Source organism: Pleurodeles waltl, chromosome 3_1 (assembly GCF_031143425.1).
Source record: "Pleurodeles waltl isolate 20211129_DDA chromosome 3_1, aPleWal1.hap1.20221129, whole genome shotgun sequence".
Taxonomy (NCBI): Eukaryota; Metazoa; Chordata; class Amphibia; order Caudata; family Salamandridae; genus Pleurodeles; species Pleurodeles waltl.
The window spans coordinates 682,356,896-682,380,100 of record NC_090440.1 but is presented as its reverse complement, the minus strand read 5'-3'; the positions used below and the strand labels follow the sequence as shown (position 1 = coordinate 682,380,100).

General features: G+C 45.7%; 1 protein-coding gene across 2 annotated transcripts in view; it reads right to left on the bottom strand.

Moving 5' to 3' along the window:
- TINAGL1 (tubulointerstitial nephritis antigen like 1) overlaps positions 1-23,205 on the bottom strand; it is a 121,222-nt gene that overhangs the window by 6,070 nt on the left and 91,947 nt on the right. For both annotated transcript variants that reach the window (XM_069223290.1, XM_069223289.1), the window contains 4 exons: positions 20,983-21,172; positions 5,556-5,601; positions 3,948-4,071; positions 137-182 (listed from right to left, as the gene is read on the bottom strand). In XM_069223290.1, the coding sequence (XP_069079391.1) occupies positions 137-182; positions 3,948-4,071; positions 5,556-5,601; positions 20,983-21,172 (406 nt within the window). The remainder of the gene's footprint in view (positions 1-136; positions 183-3,947; positions 4,072-5,555; positions 5,602-20,982; positions 21,173-23,205) is intronic.

Here is a 23,205-nt window from a genome sequence, read left to right as displayed (position 1 = left end):
GATTTAACATAGAATACCTTTAGTGTAGGATTTAAACTTGATAAAGTGTAAAGGAATATGGATTTAGCATGAGTAATGGGTCAAAGGAAAATTTGATGTATGCACTTCATGATTTAACCATAAAAGCAAAACTCACCCAGTATTTCTGTGTCTGTCCATCACGACTGCGTTCTTCACCCCACCTTCACCAGAAAAGACAAATGAAAATTACATCAATGTATTCTTGTTTGATTAAAGGAAAAAAGAAGATGCACCCTGTAACTCTGTGATCAAATCTATGTGTTTGTACTAGAGCTACATAACCGTGATCAAATCTCCGAACCCATATGAGTGTCAGCAGATTGTCAAGCTCATAGTTATGTATAAAATACATGGCAGCATTATCGGATATAGTTCTCTGGGTCACATCTATAAATATCAGAGAACACGTATCAAATGTACACCTTTGTATAAAGGAGATCTATAACATGCACACCTGCGTTGAGAGCAATACAAAACACACATCCATAGAAAGGAGATATCAAATGCTTGACTTTCTACATGGAAGAAATTGAATCTTAGCCACTCCTAGAGGGGTATATTAATTCATTATTGCTCTAGAAGACAAACATCACGTCGATACAAATGTAGGAGGGACATTCAAGTCTACACACTTCTAAAAGGGAAATATCAAGTCTGCACCACTTTGTTAGGAATATGTCAAAATGACACCTCTGTCTGAGGGACACCTGAGAGCAACAAATCTATGCTTATGCACAAGGCTCACTCAGTTCCTGTGAATAAGGGGTAAGAGAGGATATTTATACTATGCCTCATTACAAACAATGGGGTAGAAGTCATATCTATCACAGTATTTAGCACACCATTTCTACACATTTGTATAAACGGCAAAGAGGATGCTAAATCTATACCTATGTATAAGGGATAGAGAGCGGATTATAGCAATACTTCTTTGAATAGTAATAGGGGGGCACAACAAAACAATACTTCTCTACAAGGAAAAGGTAGGGGTACCTGGTCTATAGCATTAGAAATATAGCAAAATGTACATCTCTTTATAAATAAGGGGTCATTGATATCAAACTACTCCCAGAAAGAAAGAAAAGACAAGCAATCACTAATGTTTCTGTAGGAAATGTAGGATAATCACTTATGTACAGATATACAAGGGAGAGTCTCTCTTTCACCTCAAGTGGAAAATCCTTGTTTGTCCCACTTCTGCCATTTTCTAGCTATCTCTCCTTTGTACCGTCTCTCACCACCACGCAGTGCCACCACTCAATGACAGATCTCAGATATCTTTCTGAGTAAGCAATATAAGTGCTATATTAAGTCTAAACTTCAGCATCAGAATGTAGGAGCACTGGTGGGAAGGCAGTGATTATTCCCAACATGCTTCACCTGGAAATGTGAACTTCCCACCCACTGACAGGAGAAGGAGGGTGAAAAAAGATGTCTGCTGCAATGGGGATTGAATATTCTTATCCAGATATCTGTTTTACCGAATCAGCTTTTCTGGAAAAATGAGAGCTCTGCTCTTCGTGTAGCATGGAAGGGGAGGTGTTAGTAAGGTGTTTATAAAGGGTAGAAGATTACTGTATACATGTGTGCCAAATAACTGCTGTGTCTTCAAGGTGCCAACCACAGGAACGCTCCCATGATGAAGCAAGTTGGCAGGCCTTCAACTTCAGCCAGGGGACCTCCATCTTGTGCTACAGTCACTGTGTCTCACAGAGGACATAATCTATGCAACGCGGATTACATACAACACGCGCACAACCGGGAGAAGTGAAAGGTCACATTTGTGGTGGACTGCAAGGATATAATGTGTCACTAGATTATTCTCTCAAGAAAGCAGGTAAAAATCCCTGTACTTCAAACACTGCCATCAACAGGCTGTCTCATAGAAGCCTCATAAGGAGGCAAGAAGGACTTGCCTTCTCTATCGGTGGGGATTCATTTTTAGTGCACCTCAAAGCCCAGCAGAATCAGTACTAGTTTGAAAGAGCACAACAAGCAGAGATCAGCACCACTCGTTATCTCTAAAATGTCAGGGTCACTGGAGAGAAACATACAGATTAAGTCAGAAAATTTAAAAAAGGAAAATATGTTACAGGCGTCCCTATAATGGCAATTTCATAAGACACCCATCAACGCTGCAAGATGAGAAGATGAAAGGGAAAGATATTTTCAATTAGTGTGGAGGCAGCTGAAGGCCACTGTTATCCTTTAGGTTGGCATTGGTTTATCTGAGCCAATATTGAGAATGGCGGGCCCTAAAATCACACTAAAACGTACATGATCGTCAGTTCCAGATTTCAGTACAGAGGTTTGATAAAAGGTTCACGGGGTGGGTAAAATTAGACATATATTCCACGCGTAACACGTGCCATTGTTTTGTACAAATTATGTGTATTACACAAAATACACTTTGACGTTTACCTGTGGGAAAACTATGCGAGGGACTCTCTGCATACAAAACTCACCCAAGATAATAGTGAGAGACTGATTTGAGTATAAAATGCCCCACGGCCACTACAAACACCAGCTGCACAATCCCATGCAGACATTTGCTGCGTAAAACTATTTTCTATGGTGACAAATTATGCAAAGAAGCATAACAAAAAACAAAATAACATGACACGTGCAAACATCAGCAGTAGGAATTTTGCGAGATGCCATCACAGGAATAAAAATGCTTGGGCTTTTATTTCAACAAGGCCCTCCTGTTTCGAGAGCAGGTGAACATATTAGAATGGGACGAGGCAGAAAGGGGCGCTACAAGATATCGTGTTCCATAAAGTAAGGTTTACTTTTACATCACAGACTAAACCTCTTCTGTAAAAGTCAGTGCTGCTATCTATTGTCACTGGAACTGAATTAATATGCCCCATGTTTGAAGCTATGTCCCCAATTTTTCCTAAACAGGAAATAATACAACAAACATTTCTCAAACAACACACTGTGAAAGGGTACCTGCAAAACTAATGCAAATCGCGGCGGTCTGTGGCCTTGTCTGGGGCGTGAATCACTCTTCGAACGCAGCGAATGTATCTACAAGTAGGTATGGAAGCAGGAGGCAGGACATGGAGGTTCCCTAGCCCTCTGATGCACCCAATTTTTATTCTCGAAATTGATTTATGCGGTAGCTGTATAATACAGCGCTTGCCACTACCATACCCACGATGAAGTGTTCAGAAATCTGTCTTTATCGAGGTGCTAGGCAGGGCAGGTGAGGAAATTCACCTGGAGAAGAGCTGGGAAATATAATGAGGAAAGGCATGACTGGTGAGAAGAACTGTGGTGGTGGTGGTGTGCCTGTGGGGGTGTGGGGCGGGGGAGCTGGCAGCCACCTCAGAGTATTTTGCTTGCTTTTCCATGTTGGAAATCGTTTCCAAGGCAACAACTTGTTGACTCCATCATACACAGCCAGCGATACCACGGCTCCAGGACAAAGGTCGCCTCAGTTATGCTAGTTTGTTATGAAAAAGCGCCAGAAGTCACCCTCGAACCCGGTATACGTCACATATTCCTATGGAATGCCACCATAAATACAAGCCACATACCCACCCCGCCTTGGTCTCAACACTAGCACTGTTGATATTCCTTAAGGGGACAACAGTAGCGCTACTCGGAAGGGCTGCCGTTCCCTATATGGGACACGTTTCAGCATGGCAGTTATCCATTAAATGGAGTGGTACCAGTGCTTCCCTGCAGGGCAGGTAAGACTCTGCAAGCACCCCCAACAGGCTGATTGCCTTTAATACCACAGTACTCACAGAAGTAACACGTGTCAGTATGACCACTACCTCTTAAGTGAATAGTAGTGTACAACCTGACCGCTATATTTTAATGAGAGAGAACCTGCCGCTCTCAGCAGTACTACCAGCCTGCACCTCCGTGGAAAGTGCATCTGACTTTAGCAACAATCAGCGCGCACAACTCACCCAGTGATCTTCACGGAGTGCGTGCCCTGCCGCCGGTAGCGTTCTGGTTTGGCGAGCCTCACTGGAGTGTGTCGGTAAATGCCGCTCTTGTACACGAAGAAGTCCTCGTGTACTTCCAAGATTGCTGCAAGAGAAAGGATAGGTGGTCAGAGATCACTCGTGGAGTCCGATCCAATCACATTCCAGATTGCTTATGACACTCAAATAATGACAAAGGCAGCTAGGGATAAAGAATAAAGGGGTGGGTTTCTGGGTAGTCATAAGTGCATATATATATAGCTGTCAATATATAAGATTTCTCCCCTTTTCCCAACATGCCTCTTCATGGCTTTGTGGCAACCATCCATCAGCTTGCCCAAAAGCAGCATCAATCACTGAGAGCACAGAGTAGTTAAATATCTTCCGATTATCTCATTTAAACCACACACATATGGCACTACAGCTTCTTATACATTGGCCCTCATTAAGATCTTGGCGGTCTGGGCCTCCATGCCGGCGGTGGCGGGAAATACCGCCATCCGGCATGGTGACCCAGACCGCCATATAATGTCCCGCCCAAAACCCCACAATGGGATACACTGCCACTGCCAGTGGTAATGCTGGCGGGGGCAGTGTATTCCTATCCGACAGGGCAGCTCTGCAAGCAGCGCTGCCCTCCACATAATGATACCCATTCCGCCAATCTTTCCCCAGCGGTTCACACTGCCAGGGAAAGGCTGGCGGAATTGGTATCTTGGGGCGATTTTGGGGCCCCCTGGCATGGGCAGTGCAGGGGCCCCTGTGCAGTGCCCCATCGCGCAGGTCACTGCCCGATTTACGGGCAGTGATCTGCGCGACGGGTGCAGCTGCACCTGCCGCACAGAGGCATTGATGGCGGGTCAATGTGGAGCCGCTGGCAATGTCCCGGCCAGGCATTCTGCTGGGCCGCTGGGCGGAAACAATGTTTCCACCCGCCGGCCCAGTGAAATGTTCTTTATGCGGCCGGCAGGGTCCCAGGGGGGCTGGCGGTCAGTTAAATGACCACCAGCCTGAACAAGGCGGCAAACACCGCCGTGTTCATAATGAGGGCCATAATGTTTGGAACCATACAGAATTTGGATCCCCAACATTTGCAATTGTCCTATTGACAAATTGTATCACTAGATGGCCAATAATGTGAGTTCTGAACACCCCACCACCCAGTCCCTACACCCAGCACTGTCCACCGAGACTATCCCTGGCATTCCTAACCTGGCCAAAGTGGGCACCATGGGTAGGGCTGAGGCTGACATGAGAATCCCTTGTCCCTAGATGTCGTACATGTGGAACACCCTGGAGTGTGAATGATAATTGGAGTAGGATCTATGCTTCAAAGTTCACATCAACGAATCAGTCAGGAAATTTCAGCTGAAGGCAAGGGGGGAGAAATGTCCTATCTTCACCCAGAGACGAAAGTGTATTAAAAATCATCATCTACACCTAGTGTGAGACATATTAACGTCAGCGGCACTCATGAATTTTTCTAGGTGTGGGACTCCAGGAATGTCTATGGGTCTATTGAACCTGCCTCTGTTTGGGGCTCCATTCTCTTGACTAGAATGTGAGACAGGCACGGAATTCGAGGCTCACCTTGCACAGGTCCATTCTCCATCACTTCCTTCATGATCTCTTTTTCCTGAAAAACAAATATATTGGTTTAGGTTTGAATAGGTCACGGAAGATAGTCTTTTGTTCTGTAAGCAAGTTGGCGATGTCCTTATAAGGAACAATCAAACCTCTGACTAGGCCAGCTGTGTCCTAAATACTTTTATCTGCATGGTAACATATCTAGGATGGACATTCTTGCTAAGCCCTGGTACTCTGTATCTGCATAGTAGCATGCCTTAGAGGGGCAGGTCTATTGAGCTCTGGCTCCCTTTATCTAGATAGTAACATGCCTTAGAGTGACTAGTCCGCTGAGCCCTGGCTCCTTGTACCTAGATAGTAATATGCGTTAGGGACAGGTCTGCTGAGCCCTGGCTCCCTGTATCTGGATAGTAGCATACCTTATGGACAGATCCAATGAGCTCTGGGTCTCTGTATCTGAATAGTAACATGCCTTGGAGGGACAGGTCCACTGAGCATTGTCTCCCTTCATCTAGATAGTAACATGCCTTAGAGTGACTAGTCCACTGAGCCCTGGCTCCTTGTACCTAGACAGTAACATGCATTAGGGGCAGGTCTGCTGAGCCCTGGCTCCTGTATCTGGATAGTAGTATGCCTTAGGGACAGGTCCAATGAGCCCTGGCTCCCAGTATCTGGATAGTACCATAACTTACAGGGACAAGTTTGGTGACCCCTTGCTTCCTGTATCTGTATGGTTTGGGAGGGACAGGACAGGCCAGTAGGGTCCTGATTATCCTGTATCTGAATAGTAAATAATAAAATGTCAAGGAGGGACAGGCCATCTGAGCCCCAACTCCTTTCTGCATGGTAAAATATCTGGGATGGATAGGCCTGAAAAACCCTGGTTTCCTAAATATGCATAGTACTTTGTCTGGGAGTATCAGGCCAGCTGAGCTCTGGCTCCCTGCATCTGCACAGTATGTGCGTGTTAACCTGTCTGGGAGAGACAGGCCTGCTGAGCACCAGCTCCCAGTATGTGAAAGGTGACATGCCTGTGAAAACAGGCCCACTGAGCCCCGGCTGAGCCCCGGCTCCCTGTATACATAAGTGCTCATCGCTTGGACAAACTGGCCTGTTGAGCCCTGGCTCCATGTATCCTCATTGTAACATGCCTGGTAGGGGTAAGCCCACTGAGCTCTGTCTTTCATATATGCATGATCTGGGAGGTACAGTCCAGAACAGGCTGTCAAGGTCCTGATGTCCTTGTATCTGAATAGCAAAATGCCTGCGAGGGGCAGGCCCGCTGAGCCTTGGATACCTTTATCTGAGTGATAACATGTCTGGGGGGGATATCTATCTATCTATCTATCTATCTATCTATCTATCTATCTATCTATCTATCTATCTATCTATCTATCTATCTATCTATCTATCTATCTATCTATCTATCTATCTATCTATCCCAAAGGTGAAGGTAATGTTATAGTTAAGTGAATATGTCAGTGACAACATTACATCCTGAACTAAAAAAATACAGGCATTTATCAGTTATAGTTACCAGAGCTACTATAACTAGCGACCCCGCCATGCACTGCTTATGATCTCAAATATTACATTACTCATGACATGTTCTATGACACTGTTTATGATATTCCTGATTGCATCTCAAATGGCATCATTGATAGCATCACTGATTGTGTTAGTTGTTAGCTTGTTCCATAGTTTAAATAGTTGCGGGTAACTACCACATTACATTTCTACTTCATTTTATACAACAGGAGTCTAGCTAATCAGTGCCAGTGTTTACAAAACAAATGTGCTCCTAATGCATCATAGGTGTGTAGTGGTATTGAACACATTGTAAATGTTTGTATTGGAGAGTAACTCTGTGTGCAGATGACCGTTGATGACTTGTGTCCAGTATGTTCCACACAACTTTTCTGTTTCTGCAGAAAATGTTTCTAGCAGGACAAATATTCTATGCAGTAGATACAAAGTATTGTAAGAAGCCTTGAATTATTAGACAGCATAATCTCAGTGTGTCAAACTCTACATACCATAAAAGGCTGCGTACACCAGGTACTAAACTGTGTACATGTGCTTCTTTTTCTGTAGAAGATGGGCTATTTGTGAAGTTTTCACCACAGTATGAAGGTTGAAGGTAATATGATCTTTAGCACCTTCAGTCATTGGTTATTTTAAGCAAATAGTGCCTTTTTTGACAAGTGCTCCATAGCATGAGCATGGTTTATAGCAGATACTTTTTTAGTACTCTGTGGTGTATTTCTCATAAGACTTTCGCTCTCTGCAAACAGTGTTGTACAGAGTAAACTCTCTTTATTGAGTAAACACTGTTTACACTACCCACTTTTCTACACATATCAACTTAATTTCTCAATGTAGGTTCAGTGACTCTGAGAGGTTTGATACAGATAAAAGCTGTCCATAGTAGGGCATTTTTTTGGGAGTAGATGTTGAGTATTTTGAGGAACCTGGCTTTCTCTGAATACATATTGAACAGAATGTGCAATGAGGATTTCCTGTGTATCTGTGGTTGATTGTTAATGTGAACTAGGCTGCCTGAGAATTGTATGATATACCGTCAAAATTGCAAATGACACTTGCTTGCAACAACTAAGGCAGTTGTATCTGTGATGGCATCAATGATGCTTCATATTATTCTGAGCTACTTTTTACTTACTTCCAGGCATCTAATGCCATAGTAGTTTGTGAGAAACTGGGTTGTTGGTTGACTGGGGTGTGAGCCCTAAAAAAGTCACTAAATTACCCTGTGCTTAACCCTGGGTAGCTTGGCACAAAAAAACTCAGGCTTAACTTAGAAGGAATGTGTAAAGTATTTATGCAGCACACAAACAGAAATAAAGTGAAAATACAACACAATAAAAATCCCAAACCAATTTAGAAAAAGAGAGTACATTTTAATAAGCTGTTTAGAGTTAGGAATTGTTAAAGTTTTAGGTTCAAAATAGCACCTAAAAGTCAAAAGCACCAACTGCCGACATCTGGTTGCGCTAGACCAGGGCAAAGTCAAAAGTTAAGGTCGAACGCAATGGAGTGTGGTTCAGATGCAACGTGGATTGGACCTGGTCAGTGCTTATCTTCGGACTAAGAAAATATTTGAAGTAAGAATGAGGGATGAGAGGTAAGGATGATGTATGATGGGTGAGAAGTAGGGATGATGGATGAGAAGTAGGGATGATGTATGATGGATGAGAAGTAGGGGCGATGGAAGAGAAGCAGGTATGATGAATGAGAAGTAGGGATGATGTATGATGGATGAGAAGTAGGGATGATGGATGAGAAGTAGGGATGAGACGCAGGGATGAGAAGGTAGGGATAATGGAAGAGAAGTAGGGATTATGTATGATGGATGAGAAGTAGATATGATGGAAGAGAAGTAGCTATGATGTATGATGGATGAGAAGTAGGGATGATGTCTGATGGATGAGAAGTAGGGATGAAGTAGGCATGATGGATGAGAAGCATGGATGAGAAGTAGGGATGATGGAAGATAAGTAGGGAAGATGTATGAGAAGTAGGGATGATGGAAGAGAATCAGGGATGAGATGCAGGGAAGAGAAGTAGGGATGATGGATGAGAAGTAGGGATGATGAATGAGAAGTAGGGATGATGTATGATGGAGGAGAAGTAGGGATGATGGATGAGAAGTAGGGATGATAAGCAGGAATGATAAGTAGGGATTGTGAGAAGGTAGCCTCTTTCTAGCCTTGTTACCCCCACTTTTGGCCTGTTTGTGAGTGTATGTCAGGGTGTTTGTCACTGTTTTCACTGTCTCACTGGGATCCTGATAGCCAGGCCTCAGTGCTCATAGTGAAAACACCATGTTTTCAGTATGGTTGTTATGTGTCACTGGGATCCTGCTAGTCAGGACCCCAGTGCTCATAGGTTTGTGGCCTATATGTATGTGTCACTGGGACCCTGTCACACAGGGCCCCAGTGCTCATAGGTGTGCATGTATATGTTTCCTGTGTGGTGCCTAACTGTCTCACTGAGGCTCTGCTAACCAGAACCTCAGTGGTTATGCTCTCTCATTACTTTTAAATTGTCACTAACAGGCTAGTGACCATTTTTACCAATTTACATTGGCTTACTGGAACACCCTTATAATTTCCTAGTATATGGTACTGAGGTACCCAGGGTATTGGGGTTCCAGGAGACCCCTATGGGCTGCAGCATTTCTTTTGCCACCCATAGGGAGCTCTGACAATTCTTACACAGGCCTGCCACTGCAGCCTGAGTGAAATAACGTCCACGTTATTTCACAGCCATTTTACACTGCACTTAAGTAACTTATAAGTCACCTATATGTCTAACCTTTACCTGGTAAAGGTTAGGTGCAAAGTTACTTAGTGTGAGGGCACCCTGGCACTAGCCAAGGTGCCCCCACATTGTTCAGAGCCAATTCCCTGAACTTTGTGAGTGCGGGGACACCATTACACGCGTGCACTACATATAGGTCACTACCTATATGTAGCTTCACCATGGTAACTCCGAATATGGCCATGTAACATGTCTATGATCATGGAATTGCCCCCTCTATACCATCCTGGCATAGTTGGCACAATCCCATGATCCCAGTGGTCTGTAGCACAGACCCTGGTACTGCCAAACTGCCCTTCCTGGGGTTTCACTGCAGCTGCTGCCAACCCCTCAGACAGGCAGCTGCCCTCCTGGGGTCCAGCCAGGCCTGGCCCAGGATGGCAGAACAAAGAACTTCCTCTGAGAGAGGGTGTGACACCCTCTCCCTTTGGAAAATGGTGTGAAGGCAGGGGAGGAGTAGCCTCCCCCAGCCTCTGGAAATGCTTTGTTGGGCACAGAGGTGCCCAATTCTGCATAAGCCAGTCTACACCGGTTCAGGGACCCCTTAGCCCCTGCTCTGGCGCGAAACTGGACAAAGGAAAGGGGAGTGACCACTCCCCTGACCTGCACCTCCCCTGGGAGGTGTCCAGAGCTCCTCCAGTGTGCTCCAGACCTCTGCCATCTTGGAAACAGAGGTGCTGCTGGCACACTGGACTGCTCTGAGTGGCCAGTGCCACCAGGTGACGTCAGAGACTCCTTGTGATAGGCTCCTTCAGGTGTTAGTAGCCTTTCCTCTCTCCTAGGTAGCCAAACCCTCTTTTCTGGCTATTTAGGGTCTCTGTCTCTGGGGAAACTGCAGATAACGAATGCATGAGCTCAGCCGAGTTCCTCTGCATCTCCCTCTTCACCTTCTGATAAGGAATCGACCGCTGACCGCGCTGGAAGCCTGCAAACCTGCAACATAGTAGCAAAGACGACTACTGCAACTCTGTAACGCTGATCCTGCCGCCTTCTCGACTGTTTTCCTGCTTGTGCATGCTGTGGGGTAGTCTGCCTCCTCTCTGCACCAGAAGCTCCGAAGAAATCTCCCGTGGGTCGACGGAATCTTCCCCCTGCAACCGCAGGCACCAAAAAGCTGCATCTCCGGTCCCTTGGGTCTCCTCTCAGCACGACGAGCGAGGTCCCTCGAATCCAGCGACACCGTCCAAGTGACTCCCACAGTCCAGTGACTCTTCAGCCCGAGTTTGGTGGAGGTAAGTCCTTGCCTCACCTCGCTGGGCTGCATTGCTGGGAACCGCGACTTTGCAAGCTTCTCCGGCCCCTGTGCACTTCCGGCGGAAATCCTGTGTGCACAGCCAAGCCTGGGTCCACGGCACTCTAACCTGCATTGCACGACTTTCTAAGTTGGTCTCCGGCGACGTGGGACTCCTTTGTGCAACTTCGGCGAGCACCGTTTCACGCATCCTCGTAGTGCCTGTTTCTGGCACTTCTCCGGGTGCTACCTGCTTCAGTGAGGGCTCTTTGTCTTGCTCGACGTCCCCTCTCTCTGAAGATCCAATTTGCGACCTCCTGGTCCCTCCTGGGCCCCAGCAGCGTCCAAAAACGCCAAACGCACGATTTGCGTGTAGCAAGGCTTGTTGGCGTCCATCCGGCGGGAAAGCACTTCTGCACGACTCTCCAAGGCGTGGGGGATCCATCCTCCAAAGGGGAAGTCTCTAGCCCTTGTCGTTCCTGCAGTATTCACAGTTCTTCAGCCTAGTAAGAGCTTCTTTGCACCAACCGCTGGCATTTCTTGGGCATCTGCCCATCTCCGAGCTGCTTGTGACTTTTGGACTTGGTCCCCTTGTTCCACAGGTACCCTCAGACAGGAATCCATCGTTGTTGCATTGCTGATTTGTGTTTTCCTTGCATTCTCCCTCTAACACGACTATTTTGTCCTTAGGGGAACTTTAGTGCACTTTGCACTCACTTTTCAGGGTCTTGGGGAGGGTTATTTTTCTAACTCTCACTATTTTCTAATAGTCCCAGCGACCCTCTACAAGGTCACATAGGTTTGGGGTCCATTCGTGGTTCGCATTCCACTTCTGGAGTATATGGTTTGTGTTGCCCCTATCCCTATGTTTCCCCATTGCATCCTATTGTAACTATACATTGTTTGCACTGTTTTCTAAGACTATACTGCATATTTTTGCTATTGTGTATATATATCTTGTGTATATTTCCTATCCTCTCACTGAGGGTACACTCTAAGATACTTTGGCATATTGTCATAAAAATAAAGTACCTTTATTTTTTGTATAACTGTGTATTGTGTTTTCTTATGATATTGTGCATATGACACTAAGTGGTACTGTAGTAGCTTCACACGTCTCCTAGTTCAGCCTAAGCTGCTCTGCTAAGCTACCATTATCTATCAGCCTAAGCTGCTAGACACCCTATACACTAATAAGGGATAACTGGGCCTGGTGCAAGGTGCAAGTACCCCTTGGTACTCACTACAAGCCAGTCCAGCCTCCTACAGGGATGAGGAGTGAGGATGTCCTAAAATGGATGCTGTACCTATGGGAAGGGTATTTCTCACAGTAGAGAACATTGAATTGGGGAGTTTTTCACTACTAGGACCTGAGAAACTAACTTTAAAGTACATGTCTTATATTTTAATTATACAGCATCCTGCCCTCAGGGCTACCCAGGGCCTAACTTAGGGGTGACCTAAATGTAATAAAAGCAGAGTTTAAGGCTAAGCAAGGGGTTTTACATGTCAAGTTGTTATGGCAGTGCAACACTGCATTCAGGCTGCAATGACAGGCCTGTAATGTTTTAAAGGGCTACGTAGGTGGGTGGCACAGTAAGTGCTGCAGGCCCACTTGTAGCATTCAATCTACATGTCCTGGGAATATTGTACACCACTCTTCAAGGGACTTACAAGTAAATTAAATATGCTCATTAGGTATTCATCGATTAAACCATGCTTTAGGGAGAGAACACAAACATTTCAGCACTGGGTAGCAGTAGTAAAGTGCTGAGATTCCTAAGGCCAACAAGAACAAAACTTCAGCATAAGTAGGAGGAGGAAGGCAAAACGTTTGCGGGTGACCCTGTATAGATGGCCATTTCCGTCATAGTTTATACAGTACTGTGTCAAAAGGAAGCTGGATGATGTCCTCAGTGAAATTATCAGTTATGTCATCAATGTAAATTTAGATATTATCACTGATGTCATAAATGATGTCATAGAACATGTATTGAGTGATGCAATAAGCAGTGCCTGGTGAGGGTACAAATCATAGTTAGCTCTGCTAACTATAACTGGTGAATTTCTGTGTTTTTTTTTAGTCTCACTGACATATTCACCTAAATACAATGTTACTTTAACCTTTTGTTTTTTTCAGTTGATTGCTAAGGTTTTTAAAATCAAAAACACATATTTTACCACACCTAACTATAACTTTACTTTAACCTTTGTTTTTTCAGTGAATTTCAGTTTTTTTAACATAAAGTAATATTTTATCACTATAAGTAAAGACAAATCACCACCTGATATGGCCTTTGGCCACAGGACCTAGACAAATCACAAAAAGCTCAATCTGAGTACCAAAATCTAGCATCCTGCCAAATTTGGTGTAAGTCTGCTCAGCAGTTTTTTCAGTAGTGCTTCTTAAAGAAGTCTATTGAAAAAGCCTTGGGATTTTGTGTGTTAGGACCCCCTTTTTTCTCAACCCCCCTTGAAGGATCACTCCGAAACTTTCCGTGCACAGACAAGTGAAATAGAAGCACCTTTTTGGAAAGCTTCGTAGGATTCATCCAATGAGGCCAAAGTTATTAGCAAAAAAAAGCATTTTCTATGGAAATGCTGATCTAACTAAACTACCCGTCACTATATGTAAATTCATTTAGAGAACTAAAGGTTAAAGGACATTATAGTTAGGCTCACAGTTCAAAAGTACAAAACCATAGAAATTCAGCAGCGGTTATAGTTAGAGAGAGGGAGATTTTAAATTAAATGCAGATAACTCATTAAAAGGGAGTGATTGCTACTCCAGAATTGATGATTTCAAAATCTCTTGACAACGGTTAAACATCCTATTCTTCCTAACTACGGGAATTACATCAATACCTCTGCAATGAAGTGAGTCAGTATTTTTAAGAATCAAATCTGTAATAATTTTAGAGTGGAACTGAACCCTTGTTTTTGATGCTGCTGGAAGATACTTTAAGGGTACCAAAAAATGTAATTGGATTGAATCATCTTAAAGTTTTCAATCTCAGCATAACAGGTTAATAAGAAAGAATGAGTCATATTTATTTCAAAATCAAAGAGGGCCACAAAATCTAGCACAGAGGTATCAACTGGAACATACGGAGGTAAATGTTCAGAACCCTTAGTCAGCGAAATGTTCTTAACTTCCTGTGAAGCTAAACAAAAACAAGCAACTAGTGAATCTAGGTCTACTATCTGTGATTCAGAAGGCCCTGAATTTATATCATGTACAACAGCTTCTCTACTAGCTGGCAAATTTATTATATTGCAATAATCCTTCCTTACAGCCAGACCTCCTTTGGCGCCAGATAGAGATCCGTTGCTGTGAAGATTAGTGGAGTTCTCCCCAGTTTTTAAGGATGTGGGCACCAGATTCACCCAGTTCTTGGAACTGAAAATTCCGTGCATTTTTCTTAGAGAGTCTCCTTTTATTCTTTTTTCACAAGACTTGTTTTTTTAGCTTGGATCTTCCCTTCATTTGTTTAGGAGCCTCAAGAGCTGCTGAGCCCACTGCGGATCGATCATAGGGTGTAAAAATAGGTGAAATCTCTGGGGCAGTAGTAGGAGGTATTCACTGAAGTACTTGGGCCCACTGGGCTAACAGGGTCAGGATCAAACAGATGTTTTAGTGAGTATATAGAACAATCTTCATTATGTTTCTTCTTTATAGATGCCACTGCCAGCTTAATTTGTGATTTGTTGGCTTGCGAGCCCTGATTATAAACTAACAGTAAGGAGGAATTGTTGTTGCTCTTCTGAGGCTGAGAGTGCTCTACTTGCAGGCTACAATCCAGAAGTCCCAGTCTATTACATGCCTCATTTGTAGCTTTTAGAAGTGCTTGATTAGAAAACACCCCTTCCTCCTTTGAACTCAACAACACCTTCAATATTACCAATAAGACATCTTGAATATGGTCCGAGTTATTCACTGACTTCTCCAAAAGAGATAATACTGATGACAAAACAGTTTCTATGCACAAAAGTGACTTCGAAACGTGTGTGTATTGTCCACGACGGGTACAAGGCAGGTTCTCAAGTATTCACAATTCAGGTGTTACAGAAGTTCGTAGAACTATAGATGATTGATCTGACGGAGTACTATTAAACAGATTAAGGCTGGTAGCTTGCCCCGGACACGAAGGATTCTTAGAAGAACACGTCATTATTAGGGAAGGGCATCTTGAATTTGAATTCAAGCCTGGTATCGTTCAGTCCTCATTATGAAAACTATCAGGCTTCTAAGGCACCGAGTTACCTCATTTGAAGCAGATGGTAGCTGAACAGAAGATTGAGACGAACTGACCTTTAATTCGGTTTTTGTGGTGATATTGCATGTCTCCAGATTAGAGGGGAGGGCATCATACTTAGTGATTGACAGAGTATTCTCTTTTTGGAAAAAGGAAAAGATCAAATTCGGACCTCTCAATAGAGTAGCATGTAGGAACTTATTTCTAAGGGGATTGGATTTTGATTTTTAACATGCTTTCATGGTATTCAGGCCCATATTTATTCTTTTTGCCACAAAACTGCGTTAACGCAGTTCTGAGGCAAAAAGTTTAGCGCCGGCTTGCGTCATTTAATAACGCCAGCTGGGCGCCGTGTGTGAGAAAGTAGCCTCTTTCTAGCCTTGTTACCCCCACTTTTGGCCTGTTTGCGAGTATATGTCAGGGTGTTTTCACTGTCTCACTGGGATCCTGCTAGCCAGGGCCCAGTGCTCATAGTGAAAACCCTATGTTGTCAGTATGTTTGTTATGTGTCACTGGGACCCTGCTAGCCAGGACCCCAGTGCTCATAAGTTTGTGGCCTATATGTATGTGTTCCCTGTGTGATGCCTAACTGTCTCACTGAGGCTCTGCTAACCAGAACCTCAGTGGTTATGCTCTCTCTGCTTTCCAAATTTGTCAATAACAGGCTAGTGACTAAATTTACCAATTCACATTGGCATACTGGTACACCCATATAATTCCCTAGTATATGGTACTGAGGTACCCAGGGTATTGGGGTTCCAGGAGATCCCTATGGGCTGCAGGATTTCTTTTGCCACCCATAGGGAGCTCTGACAATTCTTACACAGGCCTGCCAGTGCAGCCACGTTATTTCACAGCCATTTACCACTGCACTTAAGTAACTTATAAGTGACCTATATGTCTAACCTTCACCTGGTGAAGGTTGGGTGCAAAGTTACTTAGTGTGTGGGCACCCTGGCACTAGCCAAGGTGCCCCCACATCGTTCAGGGCAAATTCCCCGGACTTTGTGAGTGCGGGGACACCATTACACGCGTGCACTGTACATAGGTCACTACCTATGTACAGCGTCACAATGGTAACTCCGAACATGGCCATGTAACATGTCTAAGATCATGGAATTGTCCCCCCAATGCAATTCTGGCATTGGAGGGACAATTCCATGATCCCCCGGGTCTCTAGCACAGAACCCGGGTACTGACAAACTGCCTTTCCGGGGTCTCCACTGCGGCTGCTGCTGCTGCCAACCCCTCAGACAGGTTTCTGCCCTCCTGGGGTCCAGGCAGCCCTGGCCCAGGAAGGCAGAACAAAGGATTTCCTCTGAGAGAGGGTGTAACACCCTCTCCCTTTGGAAATAGGTGTGAAGGCTGGGGAGGAGTAGCCTCCCCCAGCCTCTGGAAATGCTTTGATGGGCACAGATGCTGCCCATCTCTGCATAAGCCAGCCTACACCGGTTCAGGGATCCCCCAGCCCTGCTCTGGTGCGAAACTGGACAAAGGAAAGGGGAGTGACCACTCCCATGACCTGCACCTCCCAGGGGAGGTGCCCAGAGCTCCTCCAGTGTGGCCCAGACCTCTGCCATCTTGGAAACAGAGGTGTTGCTGGCACACTGGACTGCTCTGAGTGGCCAGTGTCAGCAGGTGACGTCATAGACTCCTTCTGATAGGCTCTTAGTAGCCTCTCTTAGTAGCCAATCCTCCTTCCTAGCTAGCCAAACCTCCTTTTCTGGCTATTTAGGGTCTCTGCTTTGGGGAATTCTTCAGATAAGGAATGCAAGAGCTCACCAGAGTTCCTCTGCATCTCCCTCTTCACCTTCTGCCAAAGGATCGACCGCTGACTGCTCAGTACGCCTGCAAAACCGCAACAAAGTAGCCAGACGACTACCAGCACCCTTGTATCGCTTCATCCTGCCGGCTTTCTCAACTGTTTCCAGGGGGTGCATGCTCTGGGGGTAGCCTGCCTCCTTCTTGCACCAGGAGCTCTGAAGAAATCTCCCGTGGGTCGACGGAATCTTCCCCCTGCAACCGCAGGCAACAAAAGACTGCATCACCGGATCCTCTGGGTCCCCTCTCAGCACAACAAGCGTGGTCCCTGGAACTCAGCAGCTCTGTCCAAGTGACTCCCACAGTCAGGTGACTCTTCAGTCCAAGTTTGGTGGAGGTAAGCCCTTGCCTCCCCACGCTAGACTGCATTGCTGGGTACCGCGTGATTTGCAGCTGCTCTGGCTCCTGTGCACTCTTCCAGGATTTCCTTTGTGCACAGCCCAGCCTAGGTCCCCGACACTCTAACCTGCAGTGTACAACCTTCTGAGTTGTCCTCCGGTGTCTTGGGACTCCCTTTTGTGACTTCGCGTGGACTCCAGTTCACTCCTCTTCTAAGTGCCTGTTCTGGTACTTCTCCGGGTGCTGCCAGCTTCTGTGAGGGCTCCCTGACTTGCTGGGCGCCCCCTCTGTCTCCTCATCCAAGTGGCGACATCCTGGTCCCTCCTGGGCCACAGCAGTATCCAAAAACCCTAACCGCAACCCTTGCAGCTAGCAAGGCTTGTTTGCGGTCTTTCTGCGTGGGAACACCTCTGCAAGCTTCTTCATCACGTGGGAAATCCATTCTACAAAGGGGAAGTTCCTAGTCCTCTTCGTTCTTGCAAAACATCAAGCTTCTTCCATCCGGTGGCAGCTTCCTTGCACCCTCAGCTGGCATTTCCTGGGCTCCTGCCCTCTCTCGACACTGTCGCAACTCTTGGACTTGGTCCCCTTGTCTTACAGGTACTCAGGTCCGGAAATCCACTGTTGTTGCATTGCTGGTGTTGGTTTTCCTTGCAGAATCCCCCTATCACGACTTCTGTGCTCTCTGGGGGTTGTAGGTGCACTTTACACTTACCTTACAGGGTCTTGGATTGGGCTATTTTTCTAACCCTCACTGTTTTCTTACAGTCCCAGCGACCCTCTACAAGCTCACATAGGTTTGGGGTCCATTTGTGGTTCACATTTTACTTTTGGAGTATATGGTTTGTGTTGCCCCTATACCTATGTGCTCCTATTGCAATCTATTGTAACTTTACACTGCTTGCATTACTTCCTTTTGCTATTACTGCATAATTTTGGTATTGTGTACATATATCTTGTGTATATTTCTCATCCTCATACTGAGGGTACTCACTGAGATACTTTTGGCATATTGTCATAAAAATAAAGTACCTTTATTTTTAGTATATCTGTGTATTGTGCTTTCTTATGATATTGTGCATATGACACCAGTGGTATAGTAGGAGCTTTACATGTCTCCTAGTTCAGCCTAAGCTGCTTTGCCATAGCTACCTTCTATCAGCCTAAGCTGCTAGAAACACCTCTTCTACACTAATAAGGGATAACTGGACCTGGCACAAGGTGTAAGTACCTCTGGTACCCACTACAAGCCAGGCCAGCCTCCTACACCGTATTTATTGAATGGCGCAAGCCGGAGCAAATCATGGGCTAGCGTCTAAGAAGAAGAGGGGGAAGGAGGCGGTTGTGCATCAGAAAATGACACTAGCCTGGTTAGAGGCAAAAAAAAGCCTCTAACCAGACTAGTTCCATTTCCTGGTGCACAACCACCAAACACATGACTCCTGTCTTAGGAAAGACAGGAGTCACGCCCACCACCCCAATGGCCAGCACAGGGGACAAGTGTCCCCTGGGCATAACCATTGCACTCTCTGCCCACCACCCCAATGGCCAGCACAGGGGACCAGAGTCCCTTGGGCATTGCTATTGCACCTACTGCACCCAGTACCATGCAGGGGGGCCCTTGTTGGGCCCCTAATGGCACTTTAAAATAAATTACAAAATACTTTTCAATACTTATCTTACTTACCCAGGATGGGGTCCCCCATCCTCTGGTGCTCTTCTGGTGTGGATGGGGGTGTTCCTGGGGCGGGCACCTGTGGGCCCCTTCCATGGTGTATGATCATGGAAATGGGTCCACAGGTCCCCTAACACCTGGTCTGACCCAGGCGTGAAATAATGGCGCTAAGCAGGCACCACAAAAAATTACGTTCACGCCTATATTTTGACGCTAGAAGGGTCTAGCGTAAAAATATCAATATGGAGATAAGATTGCTCCGAATTAGCATAAAAAAATACACAGATTTGTTGCCAAACAGAGAATAAATATATCCCTCAGTCTGCCGGAGTATAGTTTTTGGACTGTCACCCTGGATAAAAAATATTTGGACACAACACCTGTTAGTAAATAAAGTGAAAAGAAAAAAAATAAGAGGGGTAGCATGAAGCTGAGAGCAAGCCTCTCCACAGACCTAGCTGGGCCGCTTCTGCACTTGGCCAACTCTACCCTCAAAGAAGAGCACTAGCCTCTCTACTTACACATTAATTGGCTTGGACTATTCAGATGTTAATATGAGCCAATCCGCATCAACCAAGAAGTGGCCCCTAGTCCAGAGTTAAGCACCACACTCCTTCTTTCTTCATAAGATATGTCAACTAAGTTATGGGAAGAAGCACACATATGCTACACAGCTAATATTTCACAGAAAATAGGCAGGGCTTATAGTAGGGCTTACTGCACCTGGGATCATTATTTCCCAGAGATTTACTTGGAGATGATCGCTGGTTTTCTTCAATTGACTAGAAGTGCAAATGCTCTTTCTGATTGTGCAAATGCCACTCAATGTGCCCGATTGGCCCAATCTGCATGAATTTAAGCCAGGTATCATGAATTTTAACTTCTCCTGAAGTTGAAACGGTGATGTGTTGAAATATCGTTACTTCAATCTGGGGGTATTAGACATTCAGGTTGAAATGTGCCATGCGGGAGTGGAGGTGCGGGGATCTCAAAGCGGAACGCAAACCACACCACGGACCTGGCCGGGCTGCCTCCGCGGTCTGATGGCTCTATCCTTAGGGGGAGCGCTAGCCTCCCCCCACACACAACAAGCCCAACCGCTGCAGGCACATCTTAAGTGTGCACAGAATTTCTTCTTGGTCTAAGGCTCCTGCTGGCATCAGTTAGAATGGTGCCAGTCACACAGCCCTTCAGGGAACACTAGACAAAACAAAGCAAAGGTGGCAAGGCAGAAGTTGTGCAGTTTTTACAAAGTCTCCAAGATTAGAGCGCAAACACCAGGTGCAGCAGCATACCTGTGGCTCACTCGGTGCTACAGGCAGAGGTGTATGGAGCGCTGAGGGCCAGCCATTCAAAGGCGTTCAATGGCACCATCACATTGCGGCTGGTACACCGCTAAGCCATTTGCTTACTGCCAGCAGTTCCACAAAAGTCAACTAAACCCTGTACCCCCAGGTCTCCCGGACTTTGGATGGTACTGCTCGGCATGGGATAACGTGTAGCTGCATTTCATGGCTCAGCTCATGCATGGGCTCTTAGAGCCTAGCCAGACCCTCAGCTCGGCTCTGGCTCGGCGCTTCCTGTTAATTTGTCGGCTCGCCCACCTCTGTTTAACACTACGCAGCATTAGTATTCAGCAGGTGACATTTAATAGTGTCGGCCACAGGCTTCTAATCAGAGCTTTGGGCACCAGCCCACTTTCTTTTACAAATTAAGCAATTCATGCAAATAGAGTTGTGTCACCTCCACCTTCCCACTGCTACTCACGTTGGATGCAAGCCTGTAGGCTGGGGTTGACTGGTAGATCTCATTGTCCTGGCTGTGGCTGTTGGGGCAGCGGGCTGTGGCTTGCCTTTTGCCACGGCCAGTGGGCCGGCTGTGCATCATGCAGGGGGCGCCGGTAGGGGGTCTCTCCTTCTCCTGGCTACTGAACGGGTAACATTCATCAGTCACCACTCTGGAAACAAAAGAAACAGTTATACAAGGCTTTTCACTTACAACATTTCTAGAACCCCCCGACTTGTGGACTTCTTCATATTTTAGGCATAGACCGCAAAGCTTTGGAAGGATAAAGTGTAAGCCAGGCCTGCAAATATTCAAACCTGTCCCACCGCAAGGAACACATTGTTATCTTTAGCAGGTGTTTAACCTCCATTACTACCTCAGGTTATACAAAGTTGATGGTCCTATGATGCAGTGGGCGGGGATCCCGTGGTTTGGTTGGGTGAGGTTGCTATCACCTACAGCAAAAGATCAGGGCCTGTATTATGTATGGTGCCCCGAGAGGCAACGGACATGTGAGCCTGCCTTGTGCGCCCCCGGGGCACAATAGTATTATATATGGGGTTGCAGACCCGTATGTGCCCCTCCTTAATAATGATAGCACTGGTGCACACGTACATCAGTGTTATCTTGAGAGAGAGTTCCCTCATTTGCTTCTATGCCTGCCTCTGCGCAGAGGCAGTGATGCCCTCATTTGCCTCTGCGTTGCATCCTACTATGGATGTGGGGGCATAGACAAACCGGCCTTAGAAGGAGAACTAACAGTGCACCACACCTGAGGGCAGCCCTCTCGAAGGATGGAAGGAGGTCCAATGGAAAATCTAGACATCCCCCTGAAGGTGAGTGCAGTTATTTTCTTCACCCACCTGCTGGGGTATCTCTTTTAAAGTGCAGGCAGTGCCGCCTGCACATAGAGAGCGGGAGCAGTTGCTTTATCAGCCGTTCTGTGTTTCACTGAATGTGCCTACAGGGAGTGCAGAATTATTAGGCAAGTTGTATTTTTGCGGATTAATTTTATTATTGAACAACAACCATGTTCTAAATGAACCCAAAAAACTCATTAATATCAAAGCTGAATATTTTTGGAAGTAGTTTTTAGTTTGTTTTTATTTTTAGCTATGTTAGGGGGATATCTGTGTGTGCAGGTGACTCTTACTGTGCATAATTATTAGGCAACTTAACAAAAAACAAATATATACCCATTTCAATTATTTATTATTACCAGTGAAACCAATATAACATCTCAACATTCACAAATATACATTTCTGACATTCAAAAACAAAACAAAAACAAATCAGTGACCAATATAGCCACCTTTCTTTGCAAGGACACTCAAAAGCCTGCCATCCATGGATTCTGTCAGTGTTTTGATCTGTTCACCATCAACATTGCGTGCAGCAGCAACCACAGCCTCCCAGACACTGTTCAGAGAGGTGTACTGTTTTCCCTCCTTGTAAATCTCACATTTGATGATGGACCACAGGTTCTCAATGGGGTTCAGATCAGGTGAACAAGGAGGCCATGTCATTAGATTTCCTTCTTTTATACCCTTTCTTGCCAGCCACGCTGTGGAGTACTTGGACGCGTGTGATGGAGCATTGTCCTGCATGAAAATCATGTTTTTCTTGAAGGATGCAGACTTCTTCCTGTACCACTGCTTGAAGAAGGTGTCTACCAGGAACTGGCAGTAGGACTGGGAGTTGAGCTTGACTCCATCCTCAACCCGAAAAGGCCCCACAAGCTCATCTTTGATGATACCAGCCCAAACCAGTACTCCACCTCCACCTTGCTGGCGTCTGAGTCGGACTGGAGCTCTCTGCTCTTTACCAATCCAGCCACGGGCCCATCCATCTGGCCCATCAAGACTCACTCTCATTTCATCAGTCCATAAAACCTTAGAAAAATCAGTCTTGAAATATTTCTTGGCCCAGTCTTGACGTTTCAGCTTGTGTGTCTTGTTCAGTGGTGGTCGTCTTTCAGCCTTTCTTACCTTGGCCATGTCTCTGAGTATTGCACACCTTGTGCTTTTGGGCACTCCAGTGATGTTGCAGCTCTGAAATATGGCCAAACTGGTGGCAAGTGGCATCGTGGCAGCTGCACGCTTGACTTTTCTCAGTTCATGGGCAGTTATTTTGCGCCTTGGTTTTTCCACACGCTTCTTGCGACCCTGTTGACTATTTTGAATGAAACGCGTGATTGTTCGATGA